We start from the raw sequence: 19,967 nt of genomic DNA, 5'->3' as shown, positions 1-19,967 counted from the left end.
ACTCTCATATCAGTAATGCTGTTCCCTCTCTGGATAGAAAAATGCACTGGGAATTAACAATAATAAAAGAGAAGGATAGAAATGGGGTGGAAAGAGGGTGTGAGAAAGAAATTGGAGAGACAGAAGAGGCAGCAGAATGGAGGAGAGAAATGTGAGTCGTAGACTTCACTGGATTTTGCATAGTGATTTCTTTCTCCAATTCTTTATCATTTTTTCCTGTGAAACCTTTTAAAGAAAAATAAAATAAAAAGAAAAAATTAAAACTTCCACCTATAAGAAAGTAACTGTTGGCCTGTTGGGGAAGGGGTCTTTCCAAGTTTTGGCTGTTCCCTCAGGTTCTGATTTGTGCTGTGCTTTATTGAACACATCGTTTTGTTTTCAGTGAGCACAACAAGACTTGCACAGTACAGACAGTGTGTTCCTTATCTACAGGATGAGATGAGGCTGTTTTAATAACTACCATGATGAAGATGGAGATGAACTTATATACAAGAGGAATTGCCTTCACATTACACACATTATCTTCCTACAAAGCAGCAATTGTTTTTGCAAATAACATAATATTAAATAATTGGTAGAATTTTTGCGTTTCCTGCATAGTCCAGTCTAATGGAATCTATATGAATATTGATGGTTTTCTTCTGCATAATATCACCACATAAATCCCTGTGTCAGCTACTAGACTTTAGCTATAATACTGCTTTACAATGCATCCACCGACTGTAAATCAAAACAACCAACACAAGAAACTCTTTGGCAAATGTAATTCAGTACATTCGCATGGGGGTCTACAGATGGTGGTGGAAGAGGATTAGACTGCCCAGTCCTTTGCATAATTCTGCTTTCATTTTCATTTTCCTGGTCAAACTACATACCATACTTAAGAACTTTCCAGACAAGTCATGCCTGGTGGAAATCCTCTTTTATCGGTGGAGTTACCAATAAAAGTAACTGAGTTCCACCAATGGAATTGGCTCTCCGAGGGTCAAATCAAGCCAGCTATGAGTAAGCCAACCACATCCTGCTTTCATACCCAAGCTCATGTCTCAAGTTTAGTGAAACACCATTATAAAAATAAGCATTTCTGAGCTGCTAGCTTCTATTGAGGTGGCCCCTAGACTGCAGGTTGTCAAGTGTGAGGTGTGACAGTCTTCTTTTCTCTAGCCTCCTCATGAGGTTCTCCTTGCTCATCCTGGGATGTAGTGCCTCTGCTCTGACCACCTGCTGAATGAAACTGGGTGGTGCACACATAGAGCAATGGCTGTACTGAGAGACTAAAAGGGAGACTTTACTAACAGGGTCTGGCATCTATCTGGTGTCTGTAGAGGAAAACAGGAGTGGTGAAAGTGATTTTTTAGAAGTTATTCAGAATTTTCTTCTCATATAAGATGAGATAACAGGCCAAATTCTGGTCTTGGTGACTGCTCTTTGCAGCAGGTTACTCAGAGGTAATATGTGCAGAATGACACTTTTCATAGATTAGGAGTAACCTCTGATTTTGTACTGTACAGGAACAGATTTTAGTTCTGTATCTTCCATGTAAACGTCCCCCAAACACTGTTATTATTTGGGCACCCTATTAAAGAAGACACAGACCTATAATCAGCTAGAGCCATGCGAGGGCTAAAAGTGTTAGGTGAAGGGGGCCTTTGGGATCAACACAGCTGTTTACTGATGATGAATTTCATACATACAAGTTAAACTTGGAGACAGAATACCGAGTCCACAACCACATCTCCTCTGAGGCTTGGAACTTTTGATTTTATACATAATGTTGGCTGTACGGATTGCTCTCCTGTTCACTTTTATGCCCTTCAGGGGTTGGATTCTCAATCCTGTCTTTGTCCATGGACAGTAGCCCACAAGTTTTATCTGAAACCTCTCTAAAACAACAAGGATCTACTTTGGCAGACTTGATGCCCTGGGGACAGGCTATAGCTGCCTTCATGTTTTCTTTGAGTAGTTTTTAGGAATTGTCAGTGCAAGGAACAGTTTATGAGTTTGCTGACAATACAGGAGTAATAAGCGTTTCTATTGACAGTTAGCCTTTTGCAGAACAGTGTTTGCCAGTCACTTGGGAACCAAAAAGAGCAGAGAATCCCTAGAGAATCATCAGGTGAGCATTTGGGATAAGGGGTAAATATTAGGGCGCACAATATAGGATTGAAGATGAAAAGATGGGGCTGTATGTTGGGACTGGCTCGTGGGATGCAGGCATACGGCTTTGAATGGAGGCCTATAAATTAGTAGATGTATGAGCAGATGGACTGGGAATCGAAAGGGGCCCATATAGCAAGGCTATAGTGGTTAGGAAATTAGTGTTGGGCACAGAATAATGAGGCTGTTGTCACCAGCAGTGGGGATCTGGAGAATGGGTGTTGGGCATATCTAAAATTGCAGAAGTCGGGATGTGGGTGAACTGAAGTCGTCACGGGTACAGGGGTTAAGGTAAAAGATGTGGAGGCTAAGGGCTAGGAAACCAAGCAATATTCCCAGCCAATCCTGAATTTGTCCATCTCAGTCTCAGCTGTCCAGAGGGCAATCAGATGGGCCCACATGAAGCCCCAGACTTTCCACCACACAGCGCGGTTAGAGCGCAGCTGGGCTTGTTTTCTTTGTTTGCCAACCAGTGACATGGAAAACGTTTGTTGACTCAGAGTGCTTTTTTGTCGACTGATGTGTTTGGTAACTTTGTCAGATGTGACTTGTCCACACTGCTCCCCAGAGACAGGATTTGGGAAAGGGGGAGGAGGAGGAGGCAACAGGGGTGGAGCTGGCATCCAATCCTCTCCAATACCACCATCCCATTGTAGTGCAAAACAGAAAGGAAACAAAACCCTAGAGTGAAAGAGGAGCATCAAGCGTCAGAGGAACTCGTCTGCCATTCAGGTGGCGGGGAGGGATGGGACTTGGAGTTTTATTTTTGTAGGGTTTTTTAATTATTATTTTTGTTTTTTTGTTGTTTTTGTTTGCTTGGGTTTTTTAGAAAATTGGGGATTCGTTCTTTTTGTTTGTTTGTTTGTTTTCCTTTTTACAGACCTTCATGACAAAGCATAAAAACACAGTTATATTTATATATCTATTTATATATTTCTTCATTTCGTTGGTTGGTTTGTAAATGTTGCTCCATCCTCCTGTCTGAGCTGATTGTGTGTCACAGAAATTGTGGGTATATGTGTGAGGTTCCTCCCAGCTCTGGCCTGTGAAGTCACCACGTGTGAGGTGCAGCCAACTATGGGGGAAGCCTTGCTGGGAAGTGGGGATGAGGTGCACAGAGAACCCCTCGTGGGGTGCAGATAGTTACTTGGTCCTTTTCTTCATTGCCAGATGGGCCAGGTCTCTGTACTGCCATCTCTGCTCTAGCCAGACTATTCCCTCTGTCCTGGGAAACAGGGTGAAGATCACGCGTTGCACATGTTGAAGAGTCCACCACAGAAGAGCATATCTTTGGGGAACAGTGTTTCATGGGCGGCATTCTCCCCTGCCTCCCCCAGCCCTCACTGCTCCTGGAAGGGGGTCCTGTAAGGCAACGGTTGCCAGCTGCATTGCTTCCCAGTCCCCCTGAAGTCCTGGAAGCCAAGGGGCCATTGTGTGGCTGCACTCTGCCCAGGCGCGGTGGAGGGCTCCGGCAGGAGAAGCCACTTGGCCGCAGGCTCTTCCCGGTGTGGGGGGAGTGGCAGAGGGCAGGGGTCTCAGTCTTGTGTGGTGAGCGCTTGGTCCGGCGCCTTCATGGCAAAGAAGAAGGAACTGGACTGTGGGGAGGAACGGAGAAAGTCTCTTCACCCTTCCTAGGGATGGAGGGAGGTGATCAGACAGGTACAATGTGGAGGCCTAAGCTGTCGCCCTGCAGTTTCATGTGGTTTCCATGGTAACTAGTGGCGGTCATAGGCAGCGGCAGCAGTGGGAGGTGCGGAGCCCCGGGATGTGGCACTATAATAATAAGGGGAACCTGAAAGTTAACACAGGAGAAGAATGGACTGGTTGAAAGGACAAACAGTAAAAAAAAAAAAATAAATAAATAAAACAAAGCAAAAAAAAAGAAAGAAAAGAAAAGAAACAAAGGAGAACTGAAAGGAAAAGGAAAGGAAGGAAGAAAACGAAAGGAACCTAAAGAACAAACCTGGGAACTTGGCTCTTAATGGGATTAGGGAAATGCAGTAAGTTGAGGCCAGCTGAGGGCTGCGTTTCAGTGGAGAGATGCTACTGTGGCCTCTGGCTCTGAAGCCCCTCAATGGAAAGGAAATTCTTTTGCTCCTTCTGACCATCAGTAAGTTACTGAGAGGGAAGCCTATGAGCATTGCAGCACAAATACACCACACCTGATCTGCAGCCACAAGGGAAGTGTCAGGGCCAGATGTTCTGAGCATACCTTACAAAGTATAATGGGTCACTTTTAAAACCAGGAGGGGTGAAATGAAACAAAACTACAATGTTTTATTGTGTGGGATTTTGGTCACATTTGGAATGAAAGCTCTCTAGACAGTTATTGAATGTGTGTTAAATAGTGATTGATTATTAAGATCACATTTACTGAGGTTTAACAACAGTGGAATAAAACATGCATCTATTCAGCTGTTAAACCTCAGTAAATATGTAGGTAATAATCACAGCTGATTTATTTTACATATAATAAATCTCTTCGCATTCCCTTGCAAATAAATGTTGTGTTAGAGGATACGGTCTTATGGGAGGTTTTTTCCCCTCTGAAAAAAGCCCGACTATTTCTAGGCATATTAGTTACTGGGGATGGATATAGCCTTTCTAGAAAACTCTACCGGCTACTACAAATGTAGTTATGAAGCCTGTCTCCCACCCTAGACACAGTTCCAACTGGTCCAACAGGAAGAACTTCTGTGGGATTTCCATATCCCCAGGAACTGACTCTGGGTTTAGCTTGGGAAAGGAGTGAAGCCTCATCTGGAGTTTTAATCATACCTTGAATGGATGTGGATGGCAGCCTGAGAGAACAACAGAACCAGAGTTTAACTTTTGATATAATCTGGAATAAACTGTGGATGCAGTTCATGGAGAAGCCCATGCTGAACTGGAATTCTGAACGGTCTCAGGAAAGAGGATTCAGCTTTAGAACAGATACAAAACACATGTGAGGTATACACCTATCTAGACACTGGACTGGAGACTGAGGAAAAAAGGCCTCTCACCTGCCTAACTACTTGAAAGCCCTTTCCATAAACAAACAAAAAAGAAAATAAAACAAAGAGACAAACAGAAGGAGCGCGAGGCTGGGGGTGTGCTCTGGGAAAGAGATACTCACTTAGTAATGCAGGGTTTCTGAACCGCCAAGCCTCGTTGTAGGTTGTGTACTGAGGGTGGCTGTAGGGGTTGCCTGAGAACTCGCTCCCTGGAAGAAACCAAGGAAGGTGTGAAATACAGTTAAGAGTGAAGATTTTTGTTTACTATTCCATCAAGCTAGTGTTCAAGCTGAATCCGTATGCCAGCAGAAAAACTAGTGCGTGTAGCTTTCTTGCTCAGCTGGGACTGTGCTCTTCAGAACGCTGTAGTGTTTGTTCAGTGCAATGTTGCCTACGCATACAATTAAAATATCGTAAGATTGGCCTCTTCAGACTCAAGAAATTAGTTTAAAATAATGAAATTCAATAACACAAATAAATAAAGTGGTTTATTTTTTGTTGCCTTCTGACTTCTGATTCTCAGGTTGCGGTAGGATTGTAAAGCACATGCCAGCTTTTTTCTGCAATTAACCATCATCTTTCTTTTAAATAAAATGTAAGATTCTGCAATAGATTCAAGACAGTAGGCATGGGAGCTCGATGGGACAAGCTCACAATGAACTCACTGGAACTAGCAGGGCTGTTGATGGCAATATGTACTGCTAAGTTTTGTTCGTAGGGTACTGAAGGTGATGATGTGTTTTTGGAGAAAAGTAATTTCTCTACAAGTACAGTGAGAGTAGGGTGGGCTTAAATATAAACCAAAATGGAAAACATATGAATCTTTCTTTATATAGATGGTGTTAGTCAAAAAACTGATTCATATATCATTAAACCCATCTTTGTGCTTAGTTAGTGAGTTACAGAGAAAAGTTGCTGCATTCCAGTTCCAGAAAATAATTTTCTAATGATTACTGCTTTAGGTACTATTCTAAATCTGAAAGGCAAGCTGAGCTATAGCTCCGTTTTTCACATTCAGTAAAATGGACCCAAGCCAAAATACTTGTGACCTGATAAGACTCTGACCCCAGATTTGAATATTGTAGGGTCTTAAATATTCAGTTTTATTGTGCATAAGGAACTGAGTCTCCTTGCTTTACAGAAGGCTGTGCAGGGCTAAGGTAACTTATTTGGTAACTGAGGAGGTGTGGTGCTGCATTCAAAATAAATAAATCTCCCAAAACTTAAAAATGTATGATTCTATTAAGTAAAAACATGCTATTACCTTATCATAACCTCAATTTAATCTAGTACCAAGAGACTGGGGACAATTAGTGCAATCTGAGTGGTGTGGCATTATGCACTTAAAAGACAGTGAACAGCGTGACTATTAGCTTCTGGTCTGCCCTGAGCAAGGGGTGGAGTTGTTACAATCGAAGTGTTTGGAAAGCATCTGGGGTTCCTGCTAGATACCATGGAATAAGGAAAGAAGGCAATGCAAGACCCGCTGGATGCCTGTGATACAATTACCGAAGAAATGTCAATTAATTATACTGTAATCTCTGCAAATCTCCCCTCACTGGAGAGTTAAAGCCAAACCACAGGTTCTCAGATGGTGGAAATCAAGTCTGTTGAAGTCAGGGGATTTGCACTGCTTTAAACTTGAGAAGAATCTGTCTGACGAGATTTTTAAAGACACTCGGGGTAATAGCCAAAGTAGTCAGTATGAAAAGGTGTATGTATCAAAAACAATCACCATCCAAAGTGTTTTAGTCACAGTAGCTTTTAGTTTCAACATAAAACCTCATTTGTGTGACAGACCTTGCTAAATACTCTTTTAATGATAATAAGTCAGCATATTTCCAGAACTAGAAACATCCTGCACTGGAAATTCTGACAGCTTGCTGGGAAGGAGTAGGTGAAACCTGCCAAGGTGACCAAGACACTGTGGGACAGGATACAAAGGCAAAAGCAGTGCATAATCCTAATTAATCTCTACCAAAGTGACTTACTTGTGGGATATAAAGGAATGCATTTGTCCCCAATAAGAAGGAAAAAAAATACCTGAATGAGAATTTCTACTTTGAAATGCCTCATAGAAACATCTTCACTGCACAGAGGGAGGAAGTTCTGGCATTTCAAGGCTTCTCTCCCACCATCTTCTGAGTTGTCACCCTAAACTGTTTCTAGTGCTCCTAAAGCACGGGTTAAGTAGAGGAGAAAGAGCCCCAGCTACAGAGGGCTGGGGAGGAGGGAGGGCAGCCACTGGAAACAGTGTTTATTGACGAGGAGTGAAAGCATGCATGCAGCAGGATAATGAGCTTTTGAGCTCAACTGTGACCAAGAGGAACTGAGCTATCGCTTTCCTTGATCACTAATGAAACAAGTGTAATTTCCTCATCAACATTGGATTCTGTTTAACGACTCCCTGCCGTTGCCATCACCAGACCTCTGCAGGCTCTGCACTGCTCTGAGTAAACTGCACTTCCTTTCAGTGGATGCTCACCTCTCCAAAACAGTTTGCAGAAACTTGATGGCATTTCTGGGAAAGAGGAAGAATTGAGGCAGGGAGCAAAGGTGCTCTGTTACCTGTGCAGGAAACATCTCTCAAACACACAGGTTAAGTGCATAGCACAGTACCTGATTCATCCTTCTTTGAGTGGCTAACCGCTGGTTTTTCAAGTGTGTGCTCAGGGACTACTGGCTTTCCTCCATGTCTGCAGCCTGGGACCTGCAGTTACAGGCAAGGGCAGATGCAGGATATATATCTTACCACACTATCCACATAAACCCCAGAGATACTTGAATGCATGACTGGCCATGTTGCATGGATGTGCTGCTACTGGAGGCAAGCTCTTCTCTAGATTACACAAGTAGAAGTCTAGTGAAAGGTTGTCACGGATAGAACAGAGCAGCTTTGGTTAGCACTGGTCAAACAATCTTCTCAGAAACAGTCTTCCAGTGGAAAATGCTGTCTCATTGAAATGAGAATGTTTTTCACAAGCTTGTCAGCTTCAATGGAGTTTTGGAAAGAAAAGTTCTGAAATGATTGCAAATTGAAACAAAGTATTATGTTTCAACTTTCTTGTTTTGTTTCATTTTGCCTTTCTCATCTCATTTAATTTCCTTTCAATTCTTTCATTACTTTAATATGTCTTGACATCTAGAACATGTTGACATTATTGAAATGTTTCATCCTGATGTTTGCAAATTGAACTATTTCAAGATTCTGACTCCTCATACCAATGCAAGATGAAAACAAATGTCAAAGAATCAGAGTTTTGTATGGGTTGGAGATTCTGGTTTCTGACCAGTTCTATTTTTAGCTCTGCACCTTTATCTAGAGAAGACAGAGGTTCTTTCTCATATTCACTCACATCTGGACAGTAAGGTTTGTTTGCACGTCAGTATGCTTCCTAAACATACTCCCTGAGTGGTCATTTTGCTGATTCTTGTTTTCAATGTAGTTAAAGCACTGGCCCCTGATCTTTTTTGGCCTGGGGGCATGCGACAAGCCGTTGGCAAGATCATATGTTTTCTCCATTCAACCTGGACTTTTAACAGAGGTTGCAAGTAAACACAGAGGATCAATCTCATGAGGCCTATATTCTGTGCAATCCGTGCTCTGGGAACCTTTACTAACAGTATTTCTTGGTATCTGTATTTAAATCTTGGCATGTTTAGTCTTCTGATACAGAAACCATGAGGCATGAAGTGAGCCTAGCAGGTGGCAGGTTCAGAACAAATAAGGGAGGTAGTTTTCACATAATATGTACTTAAGCTACAGAACTTCTTGCCATAGGTTGCTACAGATGTTAAAGGCTTACAGGGGTTCAAGTGACACGGTTCAAGTTTGTGGAGGGGAAACCTATTGAGAGTGTGTAATGATTAAATAGAACGATACTAAGTCTCGCTTAGGAAGTCTCTGAGCTGCAACTTGTTGGAGGCTGGGAGATCTTTTGATAAAGTACCAATACATGTTTGCTCTATTCTTACCTTATTATATCTCTGTACCCTTCCACAGACATTCACTTTTGGCCCCTAGCTACAGAGATCTGCAGCATTGACCCATTAAAGCCAAGTCTTCTGTTCCTTCCAAGGAAGCCTCTTTATCTCTCCAGCTTGTTGGCTTCAGTCACATTAGAAGACAGGAAGAGAAGGGCTGCCAGGTTGGGTCTGACCAGTGGGTAGGACTGAAACAACCAGAACTTCATGCTTTGTGGAAAGATGCAGTAACTACTGCAGGATGCCCAAGTAGGCTACTGGAAAAACTTCCTCTAATTGCATGTTGACATCAGATTTAATGTAAAGGTACCCATTTGACTTGAATAATCTTTTTTGCTTTGAAGTATAACTCAACTTTTATCTTTATCATCCTGTTTGTTTTCTTTTTGGGGGCATCCGTGTGGTTTTGGAGACATTGCCATCTTACAAATAAGTAGCCTCCACATCAAGGAGGTGAAATACCCTATTCTTGGATAAGTGATCCCTGTGATTAGTGGCCTTAGTTTTTTTGTCCCAGTTTAGATTTCAGTATTATCCTTGTGATGAGGATGTTAAACTTGCGTAGCAGTCACTGAACAGCTGAGAACAGTCAGAAGCTGAGAAAAGTATTTTTTAGAAGTACCTATTCAAAGAGCTGGCTACTTTGATGTTATTAATAATTTCTATATGCCATGATCTTCTCTAAGTTTTGACCTACAGCTGACTTAAATATTGACGACTGAGTCTACCTACTGTTACTGTGTGGGTTTTTTAAACTGATCTGTATTGTCTTACTGCTTCTGTGATTCTGGAGCCAAACTATCCACCTGAAAAACTTAGTGTAGAAGGAGATGCCCTAAAATTCACCAACTCTGCACCACCCCAGAAGTCCAGCAAGCTGGTCAGCTATACCAAGGGACTAAAGCGGAGGTGAGGAAGGGATCAATCCACTATCTTTTCCTGATCTGGAAATCAATCACGTCATCTTCACAGCATAGCCTGATATTTTGTTGTACCTTAGGATCATAAGCAGTAGGTAGCTTGTTGTGGAATGCGACCATGGGCATTAGCCAGTACTTCATGGTATATGAGCAGTGATTTGTCATTTAAAGATGTTAAGACTTCAACCTCCAAACGTTTCTATCGGAGATATTTTCACTTGTGTTGCTGCAGTGTATGTTCATTTAGCTAGCTGTTCTAAGATTTGGATGAGGGTTAAGTTTAGGCTTTTCACTCTTGAGCCCTGGCAAATTATATCATAGTGATTTAAGAGCTTTCTGTCCTCAGTTTTCTGCTGCTTTGGTTCTGGAGTCATCCTTTCAGTTGTAGAGGTTGCAGAATGGACTGTGTACCTGCCCATTAGCTGTCATGACTCACAACCCAGGGCAGTAACAGAAGCAGAAGTCAGTGGCAGATGAAGTTCTGAATTCTGAGCTACCGTGGCTGAGAAACAATCCTGCCTCTTCATTTATCTGCTGGGGATAACTGTCATCTGAGGAACGGGGAATAGAGCCTGGGGTAATAAACTCTTCAATTGCCCTATGGTAAATAGTCCTCTCTTCTCTCTAAACAGAGGGAAAATCCATATGCCAATAGAAGATACTTCTCCAAAGAAATTGGGTAGCAAAGAAACAGATTGCCTTTAGATGTAGGATTAGGTAGGTAGTTTCTTGGATTGGAGGCAGAGTCTTACAAACAGGAGGTGGGTAGGTAGTTGGTTGTTAAAAGTGGATTGTTAGTTTCTCCTGAAATGCTATTAATAATTGCTTAGTTCTTAGCTAGTTTAGGCTATGGACAGTGGGTCTCCAAAAATTGTGGGTATTAAATTACCATTGATGATTTTCAGTTTGATGCCTTTGCTTTAGATGGAAGGTAAGTTGTTACCCTAAGTTAGCGGATAGCTGAATATCCTGAGCCATGAACAAGTATGTAATAATCTACACGGGTTGTTGGAAAATAATTACATTAGTTAATGAATACTAAGGTATGAATTACCAATTAATTGCCACAGGTTATAGATAGCTAGTTGCCCACAGCAGCAGTGAATCAGTTACTAGGGGAAAAGAGACACGTTACAAAAAATGTTTTTAGCTGCAATGGTTATAGGCACCTGATGACGATGTTAGTATACTGTTCAAACACGTATGCACCATTACTGAAGTCTGGGGGCTGACTTACCAGGAACCATTCCTGCAAGAGTTGAGGTTGGGTAGCTGCCTTGTCCAGTTGGAGGAACATGGGGTGGGTAGCCAGGTAAGGTGGTGCTTGCCATATCACGACCTGGAAAGGGAAAGAATCAGGACAGGGGGTCAGTAGGGATAAGATCTTTCAATATTGATTTGATACCACCTTTTGTCCCACTGTCACATGACTAGCAGCTTCATAGGCAAGTGCTGTGCAGCCTTCTCTTGCATAAGTGCTGTTCATCCACTGGAAATTCTGGGGGAAGATCGTGGCACTTTCGATCTCATACTGTAAGGATGGGTGTTAAAACTTTGTGAGGCTCAAAAAATTTTGTTTCATTGTTGATTTTGGATCTATTTTAAGTAAATCAAAATGGCCCTGAGCTGCACAGAGAATGGTAGCATATTCTCTGCCAGAGTAGCTAAAGTCCTGTCTATCTGCAGTGGATGCAGTTCCAAAACTGGTAGGATGTTGCTTTAGGGCATGATCTATGTACAAGGCATTGGAAAGTGATCCAGGAGTTTTCTGTGCCTGCCTCTCTTCCCACCTCTGTCATTCACCTGCTGATGATTTTAGGCAAGTCACTTCACCTCTCTGTGCTGCTTCTTATGCTGCAAACTCTTTGGTGCAAGGACACACTTAGTACATTTTCACAGTGCTTAGCGTTAGATCAATACTGGTTGGACTCCTTCCAGGTGCTAGCGTAATATATACTATAATAGAATGATGCAAATTAGTTTGAGTCCCACTTCATTTTTATCACAGGTACAAGCGATATCTTTTCTCCACCAAAGTAGAGAGGGGTGTGGACTGGGTGGATGGCTGTAGTTTATTTTTCATCTCTTAGGAAGTGTAGCTGTAGGCTTCTTGGTTGATGCCAGAGGCATTTCCTCATTTGGACTTGTTAGACTGAAAATGGGCCAGCCAGAAGGGCATTTTCTGTTAGTGCTTATTGCATTTAAATGAACTAAAATCATCTCAGAAGCTGCTGTGAGTTGCAAGCCAAAACCAAACCAAACCAAAATGGAAAAAAAAAAAAAACAACAAACCCCAAAACCCCCCCAAATGAACAAACCAACCAACCAACCAAACAAACAAAAAAAGGCTAAATAAATTAAGATAATCTTTCCCCCACAGCTGCTGAGAGATTTATAACTCGACCTCCAATGCTGTCTACTGAAATCTCAGCCTGTTTCAGGCACCCAAAGCCTTGCACATTCCCTAGGTGACCTGTAGCTCACCAAGAAGTTTGTGCCATTTGTTGTTGCTTTGTTAAATTTTGTCTCTCCTGTCTATCCTAACTGGAGGGCTGGAGTGTGATCACCTTTAGAAGTGACAGGTTAAGCATTAACACCACTAGAGTCACTGGTACCATGCTTGGATATGCCAATGGAAGAAGAGTAAGAGTTGGTTTAGCTCTACTAATAGCAGGATGATAACTGATAAAGCAGGCCCTGCAACAAGCATGAACCTTCACTGGACAATCAGAAATAAATAACAGTTACACAGCAAAGCAAAAACTAATCAACATGGAGCATTAACCTAAAGGGAGGAAGTTACTCTGGGAAGAGGTAGGCTAACTACTTCATTGCTTTCACAGGTCTTGACTAAAGATTACTGAGGTGATTTACTTAAGAAAAAAGAAATGCAAGTTCATTCTTTCTCCTTGAAGAGGTTCCTAATCAGTATCCTAATCAGTTCCTCTCTCACCTCCTCTTCGATAATGGGACAGAACTACCAGACAACGGCTGAGCCATTTTTCAGCCACTCCCCAATATTGATAAAAATAAATATATAATGCCTCAGGGATTTATATTCTACACTCTTCTACTCTTTTATCACCCTCATTTCTTTAGTGATTGGTAGCTGTGTGTTAAGATGGATGATTAACACCTGCTAGATGAAGGTTGGTTTTTTTCCCAAGAGTTTTATGCTTAAAATTCATGTTCTTTGGGTTTCATTTATTGACTAGCCTGAGAAATAACAACAGGTGATGAGTGAGAAAACAGTGGCACTAAAAGTTAGAGAGAACATTATGTAGCAGCAGGCAAAATTAATTCATTTTGACACTTCTGTTCAGGTGGGAACACATACACACTCACTCTGCTATCCGATCTATGCACATATGCCCCTGTGTTTTTATTCAGACATGAGCACGCAGAGGCTGATGTTCAAAATTCAGTGTGGAAAATTTATTGGGAAGTGATCACTGTCAAAATCCCAATCTTGAAAAGGAAGATAACAAACAAGTATAGTATCAGCAACATGAATGAGTCTCACAGAGAGAAAATGCTGTTACATACATACATACATAGGCCCCTTCCATTACCTCCTGTTATTACCAACAGGTAGACAGGATTATTAAATTCTTGTACTCCAGGGCTATGGCAAAGCTAGCACCTATCCTGCTTATAACATGCTTCCAATTCCAGCGATTCTCCCCTCCCCCAAAGCCTTCCACATGAGGAACAGCACCTTCATCACTATGATACTGTTTGAGCTTTTGAACACTTTCTCCTATTTCTAATTCTCCATAAGGGTCCTAAGGCAGATGCGTCTCCTGAAACACAGTGCCTTCTAGGCTAGAGGATGGTCATATATGACTGCATCCCCAGAGAACTATGTTGTTGGAGAGGGTCTTTTATGGGACTCCTTGACTTAGGAAGTGCCCAGAGCTCAGATACTCTTATTGGCTGTGGTAAGATTGGACCAAGACGGCGTTATGAACACAAAAGTCTTCTCTGCTGTTACCTGCTGCTTTCCTACAGGGAGATTTAGAAATGCAAATCTCACCTGACAAGACAAAGGGAGGATGTTGGATCAAAAGAGAAAAATAATATAGGAACATGAAGGAGGCAAAGGTGTGTTTCTTGAGCATTGGGAACTGTGGTCTGCACTAAGACTTCGTCTGTTCTGAAAAAGCCCAAATTATACTCTTTGACAGTGGAGTGACAACAGCCTCAGTGGTCATCTAAAATGATACCCACCATTTCATCCAAGCTGCCCCTGAGCTTCTGCAGCAATGTTGCTTCAGTCACCTTGCACAGGAGTTTCCTCTAATACCTACCTGAAACCTGTTCTTGATCACCACCCTCCCCTCCAGCCTGCTGCTCCTAAGTGCTGTTATCTTCTGCAACCGATTTCTTCACTTGTCTCCTTCCCTTAAAGACCACCTACCCTGGGCCTGTATTCCTTTGGCTGTAAGGATTTATAGTCTCTCACCCGCTCTTCCTGGTCCTGACATTCAGATGTGATGCCCTGTTCCTTAAATACTTGGTCTGCTGTGGAAAGGCACCAGCTCACATTGATACTCTCACTCTCAAACCAGGTGACTCAAATACTACTCACAACATACCTGTGACAGTGCTCACCGACTGCAGGTATATTTATCTAGCTTAGTAGTTTGTACTAACCCATGCTGAATGTCCCTGTCAATCCTACAGCTAACCCTACAGTACTTGGGGGCATTATGGCTAATGAGGCAGCACAGGATTTTGCTGTATGAGTATTCCTATAGTAAGTCCCAGACCCATCCAACTGGGACACTCTTCTAAGTACTTACAGCTTCTTTTCCCATTTTATTCTAAAAAATTAAGGACTGGTATGAAATCTTTCTATGACTCTCCATGGAGCTGAGAACACGTGCTGCATACACAGAACTGGAACATGGCTGCTCTGGTTCCCACTTGCACTCAAAGAGCTTGCAGCATTTACTGGTCTACCCATCAGATGAAACTGAACCCCTTGCCTGCAGTATCCCCACTGAGTTTGTGGCCAAGGCCGGTTACCTGCTATCAGAGGCTGGCTGCTGGACTGCCCAAAGTGGGCACCATGATGAAGGAAGGCACTGTAGCAAGGCGTGGACGCATCGTCTGAAAGGGCCATGTGGAAGGGCTGAAGATCAGCCTGCCCAGAGCCGACCGGCGTGGTGGGGGTGAAAGGGGTGAGAGAGGCTCCATGAGGCTCTTGCTTTATACTGAGGGGAGAGGAGAGGTTTTCTGTGGTAGGGTAAGGGATGGACACAGACAGACAAAGGGAACAGGGGGAGGAAGAGGAGGGTGGGGAAGGGAGGAGAGGAAGAACAAAATGGGTAAATGAAAATGGAGTGGTTAAAATCTACAGGGAAATTAATTTAAAAAACAAAATAAAAATAAAAAGGTTAGGAGTAGTTCAGAGGAGCCAGTGCTGAGACAACAGCAGTATATGCACCCGGGGGCTAGGCTCTGACTGCAGGGATGCCTCTGCAGGGGCAGCAGGAGATGAGGAGAATGGAGTGCAGTGGCAGGTGGGAGGAATGGGATGCAGGAAAGGGAGAGGTGAGGGAGGGGACATGCAAGAGAGGGAGGACAGAAGGAAGCATAGGGTTGGGAAGGAGAAGAATGCTCTGAAGCTTCTGTGCTCCCTTTCCTGCTGCTTTCTCTCGTAGGCCGAAGGCATGTGACGATGCTACACTTATGCAGTTTGACCCAGGGAATTAAACTGCTTTGTCTCTTCCAACCCAGGGTAACCTTCCCCAGGAAAGCAGCATTATTATGAGCATCTGTTAAATAGGATGCTCAGGGTAATGGCCAAAGCTTCTCAACCCAAACTCCATAAAAGCTTTGACAAAAAAGGTTGTAGCTGAAATTTGAGGTGGTTAAAGTAATAATGGGACTGTGTAATTAATAGGTGGGTAAACAGATCAATCAATCTTGTTCTCAGTGGCACCCTTTGAAGCTTTAACTGCAAAACCAGTCAGTACTGACTCCGGTTGCTCCCACAGTATAGTGTTGCCAGACAGATACCTTGACAGAGAGGTATAATGGAGGAGAGGAAATGTGTGAGACTTATAAAAGGTCTTATTTATATTGTTGTTTGCACTTGACCTCCATTTTTGATGTACAGATTTGAATAGGCACAGTTTGCAACTGCTCCTAACTTGGCAACCAAGTAAGAGGCTTGGGAATTGGAAAGCTCAGTGACCTAAAGCATGGATACTCCAGAACACCCACTGTGGTTGGGTCAGCAGCTATAGAGTCCTGTATTTGAACACCTGAAAGCAAAGTATGGATGATATGATCAGATCCGATCCAAATTGTCTAGCAAACCATCCACCCTCAGGTAAACAAATTACAGTCAGTAAAGGAAAGTCATCTCTCTGCCATGATGACAAGTGTTGCCAATGGCTTATGAAATAAGTTAGTTCTGGTGGTTTTGATTTATACAGAGAAATATAAATGTGACATATAATTAGGTCATAAATCTGACTTCATTAATGTAGAACTGGCTTAATTAACTCTAGGCACCTTATTGCGAGGCTGCAGTGCTCACCTAGACAATAAAGGGCTGGGCAGTTTCTATCTGTGAATGCTCTTTATCCTGAGGCATTTGTTTCCTAAAGGTTTGCTACCGGGGAAAAAATGATAGTTTGCCATCTGTGTTCTTCTCCAAGTACCTCTTAACTGGGATGACCAGCAAAGGTCTCTGATCACTGAGACGCCTTTGCAGCAGAGACATACGTTCATGGTTCAGATGACTGGGAAGGATCACTCCTGGCGAAAAGGTGTACAGTTCCTCTTTATTTAGTTCACTTATGTGAAGTCTCTGCTATGCTAAGTAAGGATTGTGATTTCTCTTCCCTTTTTGCTATAGGAAGCTCCATTTGGCAAAGACCTTTTGTGGCAGATACGGGGAGTAGAAGCTGGAGTATGTGGTTCTTGTTGCACAGTTAATTAAAACACCAGAGTAGGCAGCATGTTGGTGCCCAGCTTCTGCTTTTTACAACTGTATACTCTCCTACAGTCCTACCAGTAAGGCTTCACATACCAGTGCTGGTCTCTGTAGATGGAGAACCCCCAGGGCTATTTTTCTCCAGCATTCTCTGTTGTCAGATGGCAAGGAGTACGCAGATTTACCTTCAGGCCAAGCAGGCAGAGTCACCACCAGCAACCTGGGAGTGCTGAAGCCTTTATCCAAATAATGTTGATACTAGATAATTTGGATGAATGGATCTATCTGCAGGCAGAGGGCCAAAAGTTCCCCTGGCTTTCAGGAGCTGCAAGTGCAGTGATATTTTTCAAGGAAGCCATTTGACAGTCATAGCTAAATAAACTAGGGATACTCTGGTCCTGGGCATTTTCTAGGCTCCTTTTTCATCTCTCTGTGTTGTGCAAGAGGGCAAAGGTGTAGGAGCTGCTGGGGAGGAAAGGGCAGGGAAGGGGATGGATGCAGGAAGCATGGGTGGGCAGAAGCAAGAGGTGCTATGGGCAGAGGTTAATCCTGTTTGCACAGCCCTCAGGCACACTGGGTTTCCTAGTCCCTCCCCTGCTTTATTTCTCTTTTAAAGCATGGAATTTTCAGCTATAATCCTTCCTAAACCACAGCATTTTTCAGGCGCTCTGTGTAAGTGAAACCATAATCTCTGGTAAAACAGACTGCTTAAGCTGCTGTAGCATTAGGCCAATCTGATCCAGCCCCTGGATTTCCGCTCTGCCCAGCCACCACGGAGAGGATTTCAGCCTGAAAGACTGTCTAAAGCCCTTGCAATGGGAACAACAGTGCTAGGCCTTGCTTTGCAAAGCTGAGAAGGGTTAAGGGACCAGGAGCTATTTGTCCCGGTGTTGTGAGGCTGTTAAAGCCCCTGTCAGGCTCACAGCGGCAATGAGCCCAGCCCTCTCTTGAACACATCAAGGCTTATGAAGAAAAACTCCTTGCACCTTCCAGAGGCAGCAGCACTTAGTGTGGGGGGATAAAGAAGTCAACAGTAACATAGCAAAGAGACTGGGACACAAATAATGCTAAACACTCTTCCCTCTAAAGAGTAGTGGAGAGGAGGGGAGGATAAGGTCAGACGGCAAACGATTGCACAACCAAAACTCAGACTTTTATGTGTCTATTTATCTATCTGTCCATCTTTCCCTCTGTGCTCTGCAACTACACAGACATAACTTATATCCCATGTATCTTTACTGGGGTATGTCATTTTCCATTTTGTACTCCTTTGTTGTTCAGCTCTCCCCTGACTAAAAGCCCCTGAATTCTGTCTCCCATATAACTCCTGCCACTGCTATGTTGGAATAATTGCCCCAGCAGTGAATTATAGCTCCAAAGTGTGTCAGTGTACACGAGATCAATTGATTGATCTATCTATCCACCTGTGAATGGCACAGTCCCATTTTTCATTTTAACCACCTCAAACTTCAGCTGCACCTTTTTTGTTTTCACCTCTGTTTTTCTCCATTCTCTAATTCTTTCTTACTTTTGAACTTGCCCCTTCTTATTTCAAGTCTTGTTAGTTCTAGCAAGCTGTGGAGCAGTGCTGTACTGGCTTGTCTGTGTCTTGGGGGGTGTCCCACAGTAAAGCTGCATCAGGGAACCCCGGAGTGTCTGTCAGTGTCTTATCCTAAGGCTGGAAAACCAATCTGTAATCGAACGGGGATGGAATGAGTTTGCAACCCCTTTGCAAAGCAGCAAATATCTACTCCTATCCCAGGCTTCTTTCTTCTTCTAAGTGGCAAACAATATCCTTGTTTATAAGTGACAAAAAAATACCACCCAATGTCATGGTGGGGGAAATTTGAAAGGGGCAGGAGGGTGGGGATATAGCTGGAAACATAGCAGAGGACTATGTATTTTGTGCATCTCCTACTCTCTCTTTCTGACTGTACTTGCTGAGTTATGGCTGTTTTCCTTCCTTTCTAACCCTCTCCTCTGTTATTCTGGCGGAGAGCTAGAACTGGTGATCTCTGGCCTAAATTCCCCCTGCGAATGAAGGGATTTTGGCCAGACAGACTGAGAGGAAGATTCACAGCTTTTGGTTCCTACAGAGACTTGTCTCAGCTTTTATCGTGCTCTCTGCTGCTGAAGGGAAGGGAAGGGAAGCAGGGGGGTTGCAGGACTAGATAAGCTGCTTGTTTTTCATTGCTGGCTTCCTGGAATACAAGCGACCTGCATCCAGTAAACCTGCATCTTTCAGTAAACAAAGAATATCAAGATGGCACATCCCTGCATAAGGGATGGCTCGCACACACCCACTTAACACTGCTCACCATCTTGACAATGGTTAGCGTTCTTCATCTTTTCCTGGTGTAGCTATCAAATATTTGCGTGCCCCAGCGCCTCACTCTTTAGAACACTTATCCTTACAGCATACCTTAAGGATCACTGTTTTATCCATGAGAAACTGAACCCAGAGAAGGCATACCTATGTTTGTGTAGGAACCCTGTGCCAAAGCTGAATCTTATCTCAGGTGTTTCGAATCCTGTGCTTGTACCCACCATTGAAACATCTTTTTCCATATTGGCATTCTCCATTCCTTAGAAAAGTTTCCTTAAGGCAAACAGAATGGGACTGGGTCCTCAACATTCAAAAAGTGGTGAGTTTACACTAGAGCCAGTGGAGCCACAACACTTATCCCACATAAGGATCTTGTCTCAAACCCTAGAAGTCATGCAAAAGACCATGACCATGGACCGACACAGCGTATCTTTCACTTTGGCTTTCTGTCATGTCGAAGAACCACTTTTTCTCTCCTTTCTTAGTTTTCTAGCTTTTCTTTTGCAACAGCATTATGCAAGTTGCACTGAAGATAACGATCGTCCTATTTTTTTTTTCCATTCTCTGTGATCATAACAGACCTTTCCTGGAACTGAAAAGTGTATAAAGACTAATCTGCTTCTCGTCGTACC

At 43.0% G+C, this 19,967-nt stretch overlaps 1 protein-coding gene across 1 annotated transcript in view; it reads right to left on the bottom strand.

Moving 5' to 3' along the window:
- Positions 1 to 3,872: 3,872 nt before the first annotated feature.
- Positions 3,873 to 19,967, bottom strand: part of LOC104405016 (paired box protein Pax-2-A-like) — a 54,087-nt gene continuing 37,992 nt past the window's right edge. Inside the window, exons 6-9 of the mRNA XM_010013602.1 lie at positions 15,089 to 15,298; positions 11,295 to 11,396; positions 5,276 to 5,362; positions 3,873 to 3,949 (exon numbers count right to left, since the gene is read on the bottom strand). Coding sequence (XP_010011904.1) covers positions 3,873 to 3,949; positions 5,276 to 5,362; positions 11,295 to 11,396; positions 15,089 to 15,298 — 476 coding nt within the window. The remainder of the gene's footprint in view (positions 3,950 to 5,275; positions 5,363 to 11,294; positions 11,397 to 15,088; positions 15,299 to 19,967) is intronic.

The sequence above is a fragment of the Nestor notabilis genome, unplaced genomic scaffold (assembly GCF_000696875.1).
Source record: "Nestor notabilis isolate BGI_N333 unplaced genomic scaffold, ASM69687v1 scaffold44, whole genome shotgun sequence".
Classification (NCBI taxonomy): Eukaryota; Metazoa; Chordata; class Aves; order Psittaciformes; family Psittacidae; genus Nestor; species Nestor notabilis.
Note: the sequence above shows the minus strand (reverse complement) of the source record. Positions and strands in the feature narration are given on the sequence as shown.